The sequence below is a fragment of the Mustela lutreola genome, chromosome 12 (genome assembly GCF_030435805.1).
Source record: "Mustela lutreola isolate mMusLut2 chromosome 12, mMusLut2.pri, whole genome shotgun sequence".
NCBI classification, from domain to species: domain Eukaryota; kingdom Metazoa; phylum Chordata; class Mammalia; order Carnivora; family Mustelidae; genus Mustela; species Mustela lutreola.
Window position 1 is genome coordinate 26,362,050 of NC_081301.1, and position 18,784 is coordinate 26,380,833.

At 42.9% G+C, this 18,784-nt stretch overlaps 1 protein-coding gene across 1 annotated transcript; it reads right to left on the reverse strand.

Annotated features, from left to right (window-relative positions):
* Positions 1-1,069: 1,069 nt before the first annotated feature.
* On the reverse strand, positions 1,070-18,162 carry TAL2 (TAL bHLH transcription factor 2). The gene is made up of 2 exons (XM_059143023.1): positions 18,064-18,162; positions 1,070-4,397 (listed from the first exon to the last, which is right to left on the reverse strand). Exons 1-2 carry the CDS (start codon positions 18,093-18,095, stop codon positions 4,046-4,048), a joined length of 384 nt encoding a protein of 127 aa, XP_058999006.1. The 5' UTR covers positions 18,096-18,162; the 3' UTR covers positions 1,070-4,045.
* Between the last annotated feature and the right edge of the window lie 622 nt (positions 18,163-18,784).

Sequence of the window (18,784 nt, forward strand, 5' to 3'; positions counted from 1 at the left end):
TGTGGGTCAGCAGTTAAGCTGTCCATTCTCTCATACTCCTTTCATCTTTTGCCTTTTTAAGGACAAAGCCAATTGTGCATAACTTTTACATATTTTGGCCATCTCAAACCATTCTTAGGTGGGGAAACCTCCTAAGGCAGGTGCTGTCAGGGGCACATTGAATAGAAATGAGAAACAAAGTGTTAAGAAGAGCATTAGACTTTGGGTTTCTCAGGAAAACACAGCCTGTTCAAATTTCATTTCAATGTCCTCTTTTAGGGGAGGCTAGAGGATTATTCTTAACAGAGGCAATCTTGATACAGTCTTCTCTTTTTGAAAGTGAGGTCTCTTGCAGGGCTGTTCTGAGGAGTAAATGTTAGAAACCATCTCTCTCCTTAGGAGATCTTAGCTTACTGGAGAAGGGGGACAGAATACACACAGAAATCTGTAACCTAGAGTAGAGGAAGTAAGGGTCACGATGCACAAAAGGAATTCTAAGAAAGGAGAGTTCAAGTTGAATGGTGGAAATCTAGGAGGACTTCATGTAAAAGATGGTTTTAAGAGGAGTCCAGCTTTGTGAAGGAGTGGCATTGAAGATCAGTCATGAAGGATGGTATTGAATGGAATTTGGTGCAGGTGGAAGGGTGAGTAGAAGGAGAATGGGAACATTCATGCCTGCAAGTAGAATCACAAGAGAAAAGTCAGAGATATTAAGAAGTGGAACATGTCTGGGGACCATCAAGTGAGGTAGTTTCATGAGCATGTAAACAAGATGCTGAAGGTTTGATAGCTAGGGAGTGATCTGATCCCAGCTGTGGTTTAAAGATAGTGAGGGTGAAGGTGTGTAAGGTGAAATGAAGAGAGAGCCAGAGGTAAAGAGAGAGAGAGAGAGAGAAAAGAAAGATTAACGAGGGCATGTTAGATTTTTTTCTAGACTAAAGATAATGGTGGGGGAGGGGGTCAAAGCCAGAACAGTGGTTGTGAGGCTGGAGAGAATAGGTGGAAAAGCTTAGTAAATTGATGAAATTCTTTTTGTTAAGAATAATTTCTTTTCTTAAATAAATTATTTGCAATAAATTAATAGTTCAATAGCAAATTCAATGGTTAAAAACTCATAAAACATATCAATAAAAAATCTTTGGTTAATACATCTAATCACATTCTATAAAGCACAATAAATCAACTTCAATAAAAAAGCATATGAAGATTACTGAACTCCGTTGAAAAGAGGTAAGCATGACAGTAAGGTGCTTATCTGTTTTCAATCCTAAAAAACTTAGAGGTTGAACAGGTCTGTAGAAAGTTTGGACACTGGGTCAAGAAATCAGGCACCCATGTCTTGAGTTTCCATTTATTGTCCATGGGACCTCCGAAAAGTCACTTCATAACACTCTGGACCTATTTTCTTCTCTATAAAATGAGGATGAAACTAGCCAATCTCACGATTGATATAAATCAAGCGCCCTGTTTATATCTGGTTTCCAGAAGTTTCTATTAGTGTCCATAGCAGACCAAACATTTTTTTTTCAAGTAACAGAGTAGCATAGATGATATAATCCGCCTACACTTTTTTGTTGGGTTTCGATAATCCAAAAAGATATGTACCATCAGTGAACTAGAATGTGTTTTAATGGAAAATTCTTACCACTGCACTGTATAAGTTGAGTATAAGACACCAAGGATGACCACAGAGCAATGTTTGAATTCGCTTCCAGTCTTAGGAATACCCTGCCAAAGGTTTTGATCCATGTGTTCCTACAGTTCCTTTTGACAGTCATTTTAACCCCACACAACATGATATACCAAAATCAAAGCTTGCAGAATAATTTAAGAGGTGAATTACATCAAGTAATATTTTAAGTGTTTATTCATTTATCAAGGGAATTTCCTGCAGGGTTTCTTTAAATCATTATCCCCCTCATATAGTTTAATGATAACTCAATCTCCTCATGACTTTTCAGGAGCACTCTCTTACACTTCAGTGGAAAGGTTCTCTGTACTCACAGACATGGTTCCAACAGCAGAAAAGGGCCCTAATTCTGAGAAGAACAGTAAAATCCTACATTCAGGCAAAGAGGTCCTCTGTGTCCTCCTCAGCAACATGTTAATAGGAAGCTAATATAAAAAACACTATCAAAAGTGTTATTTTAATTTAATGCCAGATGAGAGAGTAAGTAATGTTTTTCAATTGACAATTGTCATCAAAGCTTTGAGATATACTATCAGTTGGTAGTCTGGGGACAAATTTAAGTCTATATAAACTCATGAGCAAGAAATGCACATGAGGAGGAAGTCCCTTAGTCTCTGTGCGTAGTTTCCCCGGACTATTCTGGGTCCATAGGGAAGTGTACAGAACACAATTTAAAGAAAGGACCTAGGGGCGCCTGGGTGGCTCAGTTGGTTGGGCGACTGCCTTTGGCTCAGGTCGTGATCCCGAGGTGCGGGATCAAGTGCCACATCAGGCTCCCAGCTCCATGGAGAGTCTGCTTCTCCCTCTCAACTTCTCCCCTTTCATGCTCTCTCACTCTCTCTCAAATAAATAAAATATTAAAAAAAAAAAAAGAAAGGACCTAGAAGGAAAACATATTGCATTGGATAAATGCTTTGGGCTATGAGTGGGAATGCTGTGTAGATGTTAATGGCATTACGACCTTGTTATTTGCGGGGAATGAGATTCTGGGGGAGCCACATCTGGCTTTTTTTCTGATCACCAAACTAAAGAGGCTTACTTCAACCTTCCATAAATCAATACCCTCTTTCTAGAGTCACAGGAAATTTAAATTCATCTATTATGTATACACTGGAATCCCATAATTGCAAATCCATCAATTTCCTACCTGTGCTTCAGAAGGTTTTGAAACCAATGTACTGTCAAGAACTTTAGGGTAATAACATGTCCCAGAGACAATCAAATGACATTATTTGTATTCTGGGCTCAGCTATGGGATTCATCCTTGAATCCATCTTTGAATCCAATCATTGGAGGCACGTGGTTGTGAGTAGTTCTGCCAGATCGACGCTGTTTCGTTGACTAGTAGGTACCACCCCTCCTGGCATAGGATTGAGCTAAAGCTCCATAGCAAAGAAGACAAATGACAAAGTCATTAATTCATTAAAGTCTGGTATTACATTCCTATTGTCTACTCTAGATCTTTTGTTTAAACTAAGCTCTCTGTTAAATGAGTCATTAAATGGGAGTATTTATTTTCATAATTATTTTCATATTTTCATAAGTATATTTGAATTTTACAGGTCTTAAATCAGCAGGAACTTGGGCCGAATTAAACGTTTTAATGTCTGACATGTGCAACTAAGGGGTTAGATAACCTATTTTAGCTACCTGTTTTTCATAAGAAAACCAGGAACTCTAATTCTTAAATTATCAAGTCCTTTCCTCTAACAGATATAATCCACCATTCAGCTTTAGAGATAACAAAGATATAAATGGTTCAATGCAGGTAATACTTCATATTTCCACAGGGATAAAGGATGCAGAGCTCTTCCACATGTATCTGCTATGTTCCTGTAATCCTCACATGTGAGAAGGGTCTCTCTCATGTTTCCACAAGTCTCCAAGTTGGTTTCTGTGAGGGCTCTCTTCACATTTATCAACCTTATTTTGTTCACCCTCGATCACATATACCTCATTTTTCAAAACAAACAGTAAAATGTTTTCTGAGGGAAGCATTTTCTACTCATCCATTTGAGATCTGTTATGGGAAAACTCTTTCCTTATAATTGAAATCAGACTGAGTAAAACAGTGATTTCCAAGCCTGTTTTTAACCTACGCTTCCCCCCTCCCAAACAACATCTTATGCAGATCTTGGATACATAAAATAGAGGCAGGCTGCTCTGTCTGGAGCTCCGGGGGTAGCAGACTCCAAAGCCATCTTCCTCATGGCCTCTGTCTGGCTCCCTGCAGCTGTCCCTGAGCCACCTCCCGTGAAGCATAAGTGCATCCCTCACAAATTATTCATCAAGTTGACACTGGAACATGCAAAAGGCTGTCAACAGCTAGTGGCTTCAGAGCAAGGGCTGCCCTGGGTGATGACAGCTGGAGCCCCACTACGCAATGCTGTGGTTTGGGTCAAGTGAAGGGACCTGGTAGTCATCGAGTAGAGTCCTGTCCGGCAGGTGGGATCCTTGGGGGAAGAGTCCCAGAATGTTTCCCTGAGCAGCCACTCCTCTTTGCTGCAGGGTTTGCTCCCCCAAGACCTTGACCAAGAAGTTGATGTACCTCATTGCCAGGCGAAGTGTTTCATTTTTGCTCAGCTTTTTGTCTGGAGGGTGAGTGGGGATGAGCTTCCTCAGCTTGGCGAAGGCGCTGTTGACGTTCTGCTGCCTCCACCGCTCCCTGGTGTTTGTGAAGATCTTCCTGGTCATGTCTGAGCTCCTGAGACAGGAAAGAGAAAGGGCCCTGAGGGCCAGTACTGTGTAAGCGATGGTGGGTGTCGCATGTCCTGCCAAGGAATTGAGATGTTAGATCTTTTTGACCCACGTCAAAATTTAGGAAATTCCACTTCCTCATTTTTAGTTTTGGGGGTTTTGTTTGTATGCTTGCTTGCTTTTTCTTTTTTCTTTTTTTTTTAATATTTATTTATTTATTTATTGGGTTTTCTAATAAGAGAAGAAAATGTGGCAGAAAAAAGGACAGGGTAAGAACAATACCCTTCAGCCTTTTTCTCCTGAGCTGTTTTGAAGCCTCCTGTTGCAAGGTGGTTTTATCCCAGTATCCCCACTATTTATCACCAACTCCTCCAAATTATTCAGAATCAGGCATAGTATAGGATTTAGTGCTTGTGCAGATAAAATATACATTTAGCCAATAGGGAGTTAAGTATGGAGTCTCAAAAATAAATAAATAAATAAAAGCTGTAGTCCTGGGACACCTGGGTGGCTCAGTGGGTTAAGCCTCTGCCTTCGGCTCAGGTCATGATCTCAGGGTCCTAGGATCGAGTCCCACATCAGTCTCTCTGCTCAGCGGGGAGCCTGCTTCCTCCTCTCTCTCTGCCTGCCTCTCTGCTTACTTGTGATCTCTGTCTGTCGAATAAATAAATAAGTAAGTAAATAATTAAAAAAAAAAGCTGTAGTTCTAGATTTCCCTAATAAGATAATTTGGGGAATGACGATAATAGTGCAGCTCCCCTCTTAGCGGACAAACCTCACCTGGAGAGTTGGGCCTCACTGCACAAGACCTAAAATATCCAGCCTGGACCACGTTTAGAAGAGGATGAACAGAGTGATGAAGTGTCTTGAACCCCTGTTGTATGAAAGACAGAAGTGGGGCTATTTGGCATGACCAGAAGAAAAGACAAGAGACAGGTGGGTGCTACAGAAAATATTCAGGCCTCCACAAGCCTGTGCTTGGGTGACCTTTCCAACTTGGGGAGAGCTGATTATCACCATCTATTGCCAAATTTTCCTTTGCCATTTTTAATCCATAAAGGCACAGGCCCCTTTTGCCAGGCAGCCTGGATTAACATGCGTTAATGGAAACGCAGATGATGCAGGAGCAAACAAAGCCCTCCAAGATCTGGCGTGCAGTGGGCGCTCTACTCTGAAAATAGGAACCCGTCATCCCTACTGAAACTCTGGGTGATAAGGAAGCAGTACCTTCACCAGATCCCTGCAGTCCTGGAGGCAGGTCCAGCAGGAGCTCAGCACAGGGAAACGCCACCATCTCTGTCAGAGGGTGTGTGTTCTGGTCACAGCAGCAAACATGAACCAGCTGTGAGGCACTGCCTAAGTCACTTGACCAACCCGAGCCTCAGTTCCTCAGCTATACAATGGGCATGAATTATACCATCCTTTCTTCACAGTTTGATGTGAAAGCATTCTGGGAACCATAAGCTGAGGAACTTAACTTTGCTTTGTGCCAGGCATCATTTCTCACGCATTACCTCACACTGCATACATACGCAAGCAGTGTTGGTTGTAGAGACAGTATTGGAGGCACTGCTGGGATTGGCCAAGGGCCACCGACATGGTCCAGAAGTCATTTCACTACACTGTGTGCTGGCATCTCTGCCCTTCGGTAGGAACCAAATGACATCTCAGTTAATTAGAACAAGGCACTCTGTTACCCTCAAGCCCTGACTCTATAGGGATCCGTTGCCAATGGAAGCATCTTCGTGTGGGTAAGGACAGAGGCTTTGGAGCCAGAACTTGGTTTGGATTTTTGTTTCTGCTCCTTAGCTGAGCAATCTACTTAAACTCTTTGTGTATCAAATGCCTCGTAAGTAAAAGGGGACTCGGGGTGCCACCTGTAAGGACACATAAGATGATCCACATAAACCACTTTAGTGAAGAGTCTGGCACACAGCCAGTGGTCACTAAATATTAATCACAATTATTACCTCTACCAATAAAACAGTTCATTGCAACATAGCATTTTTCTTTCCTAATGAAGCAGCTACAGTGTAGTAGAAAAGGTCTGAGCTTGATTTATGGATTTGTTTGTTCTGCTCTATCTGTCTATGGATGTGTGTGTTGGGGTGTGTGTGTGTGTGTGTGTATGCAGAGCAAAATATCTAGATGGATTTAGGCTAAACTGTTGACCGCGGTTCCCTGGGGGAGGACCATGGGTTGGGGGCAGATAGAAAAAGGAGATGGGTGTGTTTTATCTGACATAGGTGGGTAATATTGTACAATTTTATAACTAAAAAGGATTCATATATTATTTGCTTCATAATTGACAAAAGCTAAAAAAGTTTATGGGCCTTAATGTAGAAAGACCCAGCTGTGAATCTCAGCTCCCAATTTCTTAGTTATACAATTCTGAGAAAATCACTTAACTTCTTTAAGCCTTGATTTCTTCTCTAGAAAATGGAAATAAAGCCATTTCCAGGGTTCTTGTGAGGTTTTATAATATATTCTGTGAAGCATATAAATACATAAATGAGGCAATACAGTGCCTGCTACATAGGTGCTTAATAAATACAAGGTTTCTCTTCCCTATGCAGATGGGAAGGGTCGTTACTCCAAAGAATAGCATTTTTCAGTCATGCGTATGGCCCCAGGACACTTCCCCATCCCTGCACTTGTTGCCTTTCCCGCTTCTGTCTGTATTGGAGACAGAGGGCTCTGTTGAGAACCCAGCGATAAGGGAAAGGGATGGCAGCCCAAGCTCACTGGCTGGTCTCAGGCTCCTTCCACCAGCCACTTGGGTCTCTGTGGAGAAACGTTTAGTAGGACCCATGATCCAGATACAATCATACACACTCTGAGCTTACGTATCAACACTTACTGACCATATGTGGCGGACATGGTGCTGCCCGCTGGATCCTGAGGAAACCAGTGCCTTGTGAATGGAGAGAGCAGCACCTACTCCAGGTATTCTAGGGGCCTTCCAGGCATACCATGTATCCTTCCAAACTGAAGGGGGTGGACCAGGTGATGCGGGGGGCCTCTTTCTGCTCTAAAAAGCCACAGTGCCCTGCCTATTGCCTTTGATCTTACTTGGTCATGTCTAAATAGCCTCATCTTTTATCTACAATAAAAAATATGAGTGTTGTCAGAACTGTAACCAAGTAAAATTAACATATGACAGTTTGAACCTAAATTAAGGGATTTTAAGATAGAAAACTATCCAGTTTAGCTTACACTGAGGCTGGCTGCGTTGCAGCCGGGACTGTGGGAGCAAAGTTATTTTCAAGCTTCTCTTGTCAAAAGAGAGTTTAGCTCACTCACTAAGTCAACTCTGGTCCCTTGTGGTCGGGGTCGGGGGAGGGGGGGGAGCGTCTTTTTCAAGCTGGAAGAAAAAGATTAAGCAGGATAAACTAACTGGTGTTCTCTTCTAAGAGGGCTCGATTCTATTGTGCTAGAAGCAGACAGAGGAAATCAGGAAAGGAAAAGATGGGCTTCAGAAATGTAGCCTGCCATCCTAGAAGGAGCTTAATAATGCCTTGTTGATTTATCCTCAAGGGTGTTACTCTCCTCCACAGGGGGAAATAGAAATCAGTTCTTTAACAAGCTGGGAAAATTCAAAGCAGTGGTCACTGGGAAATTACTAATGTACTCATTAAATCAAAGGAAAATTGCACTTAGTGCTTTTCCAGTTGTAAGGATTGATTACTGCTAAGCTTGATTTCAGAATAATTTAAGAGCTTAAAAAATGCACCAGATGCCACAGAATCAGAAAACATCTGATAGATGTCAAAACAGAGGTAAAACATGTTGTCCCAGGTCACATGGGGAGTAAGTGGCACAGCCGTGTGTCCCACGCCTCTGTATTGATGCATCTTCGTCACCACCGACTTCTGCTAGGTCAGAGTACATAAACTTTTTGCACCATGGTTTCTTCTGGGAGTCTGGGGAAGCCTAAGAGAGGACTCAATCTCCCAGAACAATGATTCAAAATACATAAAGTAAAAAGCCTTTTGTTCCCTCTTCAGAATAATTATTTTAAATGCATGAACTGAAATACATAACACATAAAATCACCAAATAATTATTAAAATAATTTTAAAATGCAAAACAGTAATAATGTTTTGTTTTTAACATATAAAGTATTTATTACTATAATTTCTACACAGTGATATGTAATCAAAAGATATGCAATGTCTGTGGATTAAGGTATTTAAGATTTCTATTGGTGACCTCATCACTAGTACTACTTTTTATTACCTACATTAATAAATAAAGAAAATGGTAAATTTAGATCAAAGGTTACTGGAAATGAAGATGTAATTTTTTCCCACCCAAGCATATAGAACCCCTGATTTTTAGTTCCATGCCTCTGGTTGGGTAGGTGTCACGGACCTGGGGTTAGGAATGCCTAGGCAAGAGGAATGTAATGGTAAAAATAGTAGGAATATAGGAATATAGGTGTGCACAAACTTCTCTCTATTAGATTGTCACCACTGAAGTTAACAAGTTACCAGAGAGAAGAATGACAGTTACGCACCTACAGAAAGTGACCAATGCCCCCAAAAGGGATTGCTGCTTTTTTGTGACAGTGGTTTCTGCACACAGAGCCTGGGGCACCAAGAACATTCCTGCGGTGGCCTGTCCCAGGCGTTCGGACTCACATGGCTCTTTGTTCATAAGACTTAAAATTTCTCCTCCAGTCATTTGGTCATGTGCATTTGTCTCTTCTTTTGTCTTTTTCTTGAAAATAAGTGAAAACAGACTCCAGAAAGAAAGAGATGGAAGGTAGCCTATAGAATTGGGTTAGGGAAAGGTACAGAAACTCCAACACTGGGAATAGTTTTGCCTTTTGAAATCATTATAGAAGTAACACATGCTCATCCAAGAAACAGACAAACAAGCAGTACACAAGTGCATAAAGTTAAAAAATAGAAGTGTCTCTATCTATCTATTCAATCCTACTCCCCAGCAGTAGCCAGTTTGGTGTGCGTAAATATAATATAGATCCTTTATATAGAATACATATGTCCTTTAAAAATCGGAACACATACACATAATAGTATGTGTTCAACTCTGCACGTTGATGCTCTAAATAAATACATTCACCGTGAGTAACTGTCTTTGGGAGGGCACCCCGCTCTCCCGGAGAGCTGCCTCTTCCACCTGCGCCTCGTCGCCTGACACACCTGAATTCTCCGCCCACCGCGCCCAACCTGTAGCCCCAGCCCACTTCACTTCCTTACTTCTGTCTTTTCTTTTTTATAACCTTCACTCCCCCTAGCCTGAAGTCTGCATCCAGGAAAGCAGCCGGCGCTCAAGTTACGCACCTACCAGGTGCGGGGAAGTAGCTCACCCAGACGCAGAAGCTACCCTAACGGCCCTCGGGGGTGCTGCGGGGTGCGTTCAGCATCGCATACCAAGGTGAAGCAGCCAGGCCGACGCACAAGGGCATCGCTTTGCTCCCCCGTAGTCGCGCCACCACCCCTACTCAGAAACCCCCGGGTCTTCTCACTGAGTCGACTTGGTAGCTGCTACCAAGTCGCCTCCACACCTCTGTCCTCCCGGGCGAGTGAGGCTCGGATTCCGGGGCTGCGCGGGAGACCGGCTGGCCCACGAACCCGGCCCGGGTAGCGCCCACTCCCCCCACCCCCACCCACCCCGGGTCTACGCACCTCCTCGCCTGGAGCCGGGAGACCGCGCCGTCGTTGTCGCCGTGGCTGGCCGTGTGCGCCCTCGCCTGGACGCCGCGCCGCCACCGCTGCCTTTATAGGACGCGGTCCTTTGTCTCCGGGACTCACGGGACCCCTTCCTGCACGGGAGTCCCCCCCTTCCCTCCCCACTCCCTGTTGCCCCGCTTCCCAGGCCCACAACCCAGACCCACTAGATCAGCGGTTGTGGGGGTGGGATCCGAAATCTGCGTTTTCACTAAACATTCCAAGAGATGAAGATGCACAGTGATACACAGTGGTCACTGCACTGGGCAGACACCCGGTTCAGGCATCTCCGGGTCCACAGTGCTCAGCACACAGCTTGGTTATTTCAGTGGCCTTCTACTCGGCTTTCTTCTTCTATGCAGTCTCTGATATCCAGCATCACCCAGAAGAAACCTATGAAAATCCAGTTTGGATTCATGTCACTTCCTGTTCAGAACCCTTATGTGGCTCTCCATTTCACTGAGAGTTAATCTGAAGTCTTCACAATGGCCCCTAAAATACTCTTCACCTGACCTGTCTCCTTCTTCTCTTCCTGTGGTTTAGTCAAATGTAGCCACCCTGACCATTGTTGTTTCAGGAACACACCAAACACCCTCCTGCCTCAGGGCCTTTGCATTGCTGTCTCTGCCTCCAACACTCTGCCTCCAAGTTATCCATATAGTTTCCCACCTCCACCCCCACCTCCATTCATTCATTCCATCATTATCACCTACTATGGCCTACCCTGCTCAGGTGCAGGGAGACAACTTCAAACAAAACAGACACAGACACAAATCCCTACCCTCAAGGAGCTGAGATCCTTCAGATCTTTGGTCAAACGTCATCTTCTCATGCAGAGTCTCTGAGAATCACATCTAACATTGTACTTCACACGCATAGGGACTCTTCATCAACCTACCCTGCTTTATTTTCTTTAGTGCTCATTCCCATTTAGTAATTTTTAAAAAAGATTTTATTTATTTGACAGAGAACACAAGTAGGCAGAGAGGCAGGCAGAGAGAGAGAGAGAGAGAGGAAGGGAAGCAGGCTCCCTGCTGAGCAGAGAGCCTGATGTGGGGTTCCATCCCAGGACCCTGGGATCATGACCTGAGCTGAAGGCAGAGGCTTTAACCCACTGAGCCACCCAGGCATCACCATCACCACCCCCAATTTAGTAATATTTTACTTATATATTCTATCTCCTCCCAACCCCAGTGAATAGGCATTCATCAAACATTGGTTGATTAATGAATGAATAAGTAATTAATTTCTAGACATCACATTCTCTGAAGGACCCAGCATAGAATTTAGTACAATAAACTCACAATGCATTACAGCATAGTGGATAAGAGTAAAGGATTCAGGTGTTGCATTACCCAGGTTGAAACCTCTGGTCTAAGCATGGCACTGACACAAAAACAGACACAGAGATCAATGGAGCAGAATAGAGAATCCAGAAACAGACCCTTAAATCTATGGTCAACTAATCTTTGACAAAGCAGGAAAGAATGTCCAGTGGAAAAAAGACAGCCTCTTCAACAAATGGTGTTGGGAAAGTTAGCAACATGAAGAAGAATGAAACTAGACCATTTCCTTACACCACACACAAAAATAGACTCAAAACGAATGAAAGACCTCAATGTGAGACAGGAATCCATCAAAACCCTAGAGGAGAACACAGGCAGTAATCTCTTCGACCTCAGCTGCAGCGACTTCTTCCTAGACACATCGCCAAAGGCAAGGGAAGCAAAGGCAAAAATGAACTATCAGGACTTCCTCAATATCAAAAGCTTTTGCACAGCAAAGGAAACAGTCAACAAAACCAAAAGACAACCAATAGAATGGGAGAAGATAAAGGGCTAGTATCCAAAATCTATAAAGAACTTATCAAACTCAACACCCAAAGAACACCCAAAGAACACCCAAAGAACAAATAATCCAATCAAGAAATGGGCAGAAGACACCAACAGACATTTCTGCAAAGAAGACATCCAGATGGCCAACAAGACACATGAAAAAGTGCTCAACATCACTCATCATCAAGAAAATACAAATCAAAACCACAAAGCGATACTACCTCACACCAGTCAGAATGGCTCAAATTAACCAGTCAGGAAATAGCCACTCTGGAAAACAGCATAGAGGTTCCTCAAAAAGTTGAAAATAGAGTTACCCTACAACCCAGCAATTGCATTACTGGGTATTTACCCTAAAAATACAAAGGTAGTGATCCGAAGGGGCGTGTGCACCCAAATGCTTATAGCAACAATGTCCACAATAGCCAAACTACGGGAGGAACCTATATGTCCATCAACAGATGAATGGATAAAGAAGAGGTGGTATATATATATAATGGAATACTATGCAGCCATCAAAAGAAATGAAATCTTGCCATTTGTGACGTGGATGGAACTAGAGGGTATTATGCTAAGTGAAATTAGTCAATCAGAGAAAGACAATTATCATATGATCTCTCTGATATGAGGAACTTGAGGGGCAGGGCAAGTGGGCCATGGGGAGTAGGGAGGGAAAAAATGAACCGATGGGATCGGGAGGGAAACAAACCATAAGAGACTCTTAATCTCAGGAAAAAAACAGGGTTGCTGGAGGTGTGAGTGGTGTGGGGAAAGGGTGGCTGGGTTATGGACACTGGGGAGGGTATGTGCTATGGTTAGTGCTTTGAAATGTGTAAGCCTGATGATTCACAGACCTATACCCCTGAGGCAAATAATACATTATATGTTAATTAAAAAATAAAAAAGAAATAAAAGAAATCTCTGGTCCACCCCATTTATGTGATCCTAGGCCAATTATATAACTTCTTCCTCCCTCAGTCTCCTCATCTGGAAAATAGGGACAGTGATAGGATTGTAAGGACAGCTACTGGCTCGCTTCCCTGGGAGAGGATTATATAGCCCCACCCATTGCCATGGACTGACAGTGCCTCCCTGTAGGTGATGGGAGAAGACTTCCCCAACCACCGCTGGGCTTAGCCATGTGACTTGCATCAGCCAATGAAATGTGAGCAGACCTGCTGTCTGGGGTGATGGAGTGGGAGCTTTAAGAGTGATTCTAGTTGGGCTATCACGTGAAAGTTATGTTTGGGGTTGCTCTTTCAGCCTGAAAGGCATGGAGCAAACCCATAACCAACCATGGTTCTCATGTAACATGAGTGAGGGTTAAATCTTTGCTGGTGTAAGTCACTGAGACTTTGGGGTTATTTGTCCCCCTCCTCAAAAAAAAAAAAAAATGCAGTTCTAATTATAAATTTAAAAAGCTGTTGCATGAATTGCTAGAGTCTCGGGAGGTGAGAAGGTGAAGAAAATGCTACATCTGACTTCGTGGAATTCACAGCCTTTGGGAGGGAGAGACATGACAAAAATGACTAAATACAAGACAGTCCTGAGTGTCAGAGAGTATGAACTTGGAAATGGGGAGGAACACTAATTCTAGTTGGAGGATCAGAGATTGCTTGTGGGAGGGATGGCATCTAAACCAGGCCCTGACACAACGCTGCCTCTGACATTTGTGGGACGCAGGAGAAAGGAACCAATGGAGACTCCTGACCCATTCCCATTCTGTTCTCACTGCTTAGCTCTGTTCTACTCTGTGAAGGGCCTTATGTGTATGATGTGGACTTCCAGGTCACATGGACCTAAGGAAGATCCCTGTGTAGGTTCTAAAAATGGCCACTGGAGCAGAAATTCCCAGGGTCCTGGATACCCAGAACGTGATCCAGAATGTGGGAAATGGGCCCCAGCTGGGTACTGGAGGAGGGCTAGTACAGGGCCATCTAAAGTGTATCTAAAAAAGCAGTGGTCCCAGGGCGCCTGGGTGGCTCAGTGGGTTAAGCCGCTGCCTTTGGCTCAGGTCATGATCTCGGGGTCCTGGGATCGAGTCCCATATCGGGCTCTCTGCTCGGCAGGGAGCCTGCTTCCCTCTCTCTCTCTCTCTGCCTGCCTCTCTACCTACCTGTGATCTCTCTCTGTCAAATAAATAAATAAAATATTTAAAAAAAAAAAAAAAAAAGGCAGTGGTCCCAGTTGCCTGGGTATCTGGGGTGAAGAATGGAGAAGATTGCAGGAATTACACTGGTAGGAGTGGAGAAGACAGTCATGTGACACCAGCTGTGTGGACTGAAGATGGGAGCCATCCGTTTAGATTTACAGGATACAAGGCTCATTCTGGTGGCAATGCAAGGGATGAATTGGAGGGTGAGTTGGACAAAATTAATTGGCCAACTTGTGCACAAAGGGGGCCTTTAGAAACACTACTTGATATTTCCAGCAAACATCCCCAAGTTGTCCTCTTTCTGCTCTTCTGTCTTCTCTGTGCTCTGTGGAAGTGGAACTGTGGCCTCCCACTGCCCATGCTTTTCTACCATGCCCTGTTATTTCACAATTCTGATAGACCGGAGGTTATATTTTAAACCAAGGGCTTATACAACCTTTATCTTAGCCGAAAGCTTGTAAGGGAATATATGTACTTAGTGGCATATTCTGAGATTGTAAAAAAAAGAATTGTGGCAACTGGACCACAAGATCAGAAACGTGTGATGCAAAATAAAACAAGAAGCTGTAAGTGGGATCTGTGCACAGCTGGACACGAGCTTCAGAGAAAGGGGCACAACTGACCAAGGTCGACATCTGTTTTCTTCTCAAACCTGTCTTACACACTATTGCTGCCTTTATCATTGTTAAAATGGGGAAACATTTGGGGGCACCATGCCACCAGCAGTGATTCTTCAGATGATGGGCCCTCTCCTATCCCAGTCTCCCAGTGCTGGGAGTTAGGGGCTAGGTCCAGTTCCTCCCGGGAAGGGGTTGAAGGAGGAATTTACATAATCCGATTATTGGGGGATTAAGTTTGGGCAGCTAAACGCCTCTGTGTGCTCAAGCTAAAACCCTTACTATTCATGGCTCCCACTGCCCCCTGGAGAGACTGCACCTGCAGACCCCTGGTGAGGGAAAGGCAGGTCGCTAGGAGAGCCTGGTTCTACTGGCTTAATTGATCTGTCTGGATTAGCTTGTGAACACTGGACCTCTAGTCTTCCGTGCAGGGGTTGTCAGCTTCAGGAGAGACCAAACCCGAGGGTTTCAGAAGGGATTTCTGTCAGCCCAGGTGGTTGTGGGCCAAGGTCATTTTGGCTGGAGGTCAAGCATCAGCTTTATTTATCCAATCTTAAAACTCCTTCCTCCCCTCTCATTTCTAACTCCCTTTCCAATCCCCAATTCTGCATTTCCAGGACCCAATCCATCCATCCATCCATCCATCCATCCATCCATCCATCCATCCCTTCTTCCGTCCCTACTGTGTATGCAGCCATCAATTCATTCATCATATGGATTAGCTAGTTCTTGATAATAGAATTCACTAGTAAATCCTTTCAGGTAGGTTTTGTTCCTTCAGGTGCTCTATCTCTTAAGTTAATTTTGGTACTTTGACATATAAACTTTGACATTTTCAAAATCATTAATAAAGTGTTATATACAGCTATTTGATGATTTTTAAAAAATATATATATATCTGGAGCACCTGGGTGGCTCTATCAGTTAAGAGTCTGCCTTTGATCCTATAGCTCTGGGATCGAGCCCCATGTTGAGGTCTCTGCTTGGTGGGGAGCCTGCTTCTCCCTCTCCCTCTGTCCCTCCCTCCCGCTCATGCTCTCTCTAATAAATAAATAAAATCTCTTAAAAAATGAAAATAAAAAAATTTATCTACCGGTATTTGTGTTGCCTTTCACAGTTCTCACAATATCTGTTCTCTCTCTTCTTGATTAGCTTTGCAGAATCTTATACATTTTATTGTTCTTTTTGAAAACTACCCCTGGGTTCCAACATTTTTATGATTTTCTAATGTATCGATGTCTACTCTATTAAATCTGTTCTTTCTCATTTGCTTATGTTTATTTCATTCTCTCTCCACCTCCCATTCTTAGATTGAATGTTTATTTTATTAATTTTCAGGCTATGAATTTTCTTCTGACATACCTTTGGTGTCACTCTGTGTTTCCATTTATACTATTGTTGTCATTAGTTTCTAACATCTGCTGTTTATTTTAATTTTTCTTTTTGAAAGTATTTTTAAAATTTCTTTATGGTGGTATTTTTTGGAAACAATTTTCCATTAATTTCTAATTTCACTGTGGTATTGTCAAAGATATGCTCTCTATTTTTTTGCTTTGGGATATTCATTGAGAACTTCTATTTGGTAAAACATATGATCAACTCTTATAAATGATCCATAAGCAATAGAAAAGGAGGTAAGTATCCTGTTTGAAAAATAAAGTGTCTAAAAAATAAATAAATAAATAAAGTGTTTTAATATACCTCCAGTAAATCGATTCTTCACCTCCTTCTTGGAAGTTTTGGTCTGTTTTAATCTCTTTGACAGAGCTGTATGAAAATCACCCTCCACTGCTTCATGTCTGTTCCCTCCTTTCAGTTTTTCCAGGACTACTTGGTTTAGATCTTTATATTTTAAGATACAATGCATTTGAAACATGAAGACTCATGGAAGCTTCATTGATTAAGAGAATAAACCCCATATCAATATAAAAATGGCCTTCTTTGTCTTGCTTCTTGTCGTGAATTTTATATTATGATAATCTACTCTGCATTTCCCAAATAAAACTGTGCTCATTATTTTACGATTAATTCGTAGGTGTGTGGGTGTGACTCTTGGTCACAGGTGTTATCTTTCTGTGAAACTTTATTCGGTAAATTAAAATTCCTTAGACTCTGGTGTTTTAAGGAAGCCCCATCACCATGGTGAATTCTTCAAAGCAAATCTCATTCTGGTTTACTTGCTCATTGGCTTGCCTGCTATACACTGTAAATGTCAAGAGGGCAAGGACTTAGCTTCGTTAATCACTAAACCCCACAAACTGTGCTCGCTGCTCATAAAAGCTGCTTGATAAGACATTTGTTGAATGAATGCAAGACAGCGCTGACTCATTTCTCCAAACAGCTGCCCCCAGCCTTCTGTCCCAGGACACATAGCTTGTTTCTATGGAATGAATGTTTCCAAGGCCATGGGAGGGTTTTGGTAATTGTTTGTTTCTTTAAGGAGAAGAGAAGAGCATTCTGGCTGCTGTACCCAGGATGGGCAAGAAAAGATGTGAGAAGACTAGCTAGCAGGCTGTGACAGGACAGCAGATACTCTTTGACCTCGGGGGTGATATTGAGCCCTAACTGGGGGCCAAGTACCAAACTCTCTATCCCATTGTTTTGCATGGGGTCCTAGGTGTGATGCAAGGCGTTACAGCCAATTTTTCCATTTCATATGAGAAATTATATGCTTTGATTATAAAGTGACATAACAAGTTATCATCCTTGACAAAACAAAATACTGCTCCCAAACAAGCGAAATACCAAAAAGTATGCCCAAAGAAGCAAGATTTCACCTGCAGCTGACTCTGTTTTACCAGTGGTCCTTAGACAAACATCTTTGCAGAGCCAGCAGAAGCTGTAAATTCTCATGGACATTAATGTCACTCCATTCACAGGACCCACAGGGCCACTTAGTGATAAGCTCACCTCCTCGGAAGCTTTCCTGCCTCCCCTTCTCTAACCTCCTGCAAATAAAAAAGTAATAAAGCAAGTGGCTGCAGAGAAGAGCGGGTGACATAGGAAACCAGGGCATCTGGAAAGACAAATAAGCTGACATGGTCCACCTCTCTACCGGAGCTCTGGAAAGGGCGTTGGATGAGTGAGAGCTTTGGTCTTCTCTCACAGGGAAAGAGAGATTTGGCTGCTTTATCACAATTTTTGGACTTTCCTGTGGTCATTCCCTAGTCATGACAGCAAAGGAAAGATGCTGGAATCTGCAGACCAGTTTCTGATATGCACTGGTCTCAAGGCCCTGGACATACTCACAGATAGACACAGTCAAGGAAAACATGGTATTGCTTTAGAAGGAAACAAACCTGCTGTCCACTGGGTTTTTGCCCTGCAGCATACAGTGACTTTAGTTGACAAAGGAAGAGAAACAATATCACTCTGTAAACAAAGTTATCCTTACTTGGAAGGCTGCCATAGGCTGCCGCCAGACATCCCGCATTTCAGAAGCAGCCAACACTGAATCTCAGGGATGATCCTCCACCAGATTCAAATGTAAGACCCTGTCTGAATAAAGAAGAGGGGAAAGGTGAGTGATTCATCCACAGTCAGATTTGCAAAGATTTCCTGCACTGATGTAACACTCCCTTCTTGATGCCTCTTCTTGTTTCCTCTGTTTTCTCTGTCTGCTGTCTAATCCTGTGCCTTCCTTGCCTGGGATAAATACAATGATAAGGTTACTGGTTCTGATTGCAAGGAGAGGAATTTATTATTTGTTTTACAGGTCCATGCTGCTTTGTTGCCTTCCCAGGTAAACTGGCTACTTATTTAAGAAATATTTAAGAATTATTTTTTGAGAATTTTATTTAAGAAATTAAAAACTGATTGAATTGTTTAATTGTTTAAAATAAAACCCCACATATTTTACCCTTCTGAGGCTGGTTTCTATAACCTGGGAATAGGGCTGGTGGGCCATGAATTCAGTGGGATGAAGTCCTACGCAACTCTTAGTTGGTAACAACTAAGAGAAGGCCTTTACTGTGGTCGCAGAGGCAGAGCGACTGGTGTCTGAATCCTTCTCCCACATTAGTCTCTCGGCTGTGAATCGGAAACCTCAGCTTCATGGCTTATTGTGAATTTTAGCAGTAAATTCTTAAAAATGGTGAGAACAGACATCTAACAAA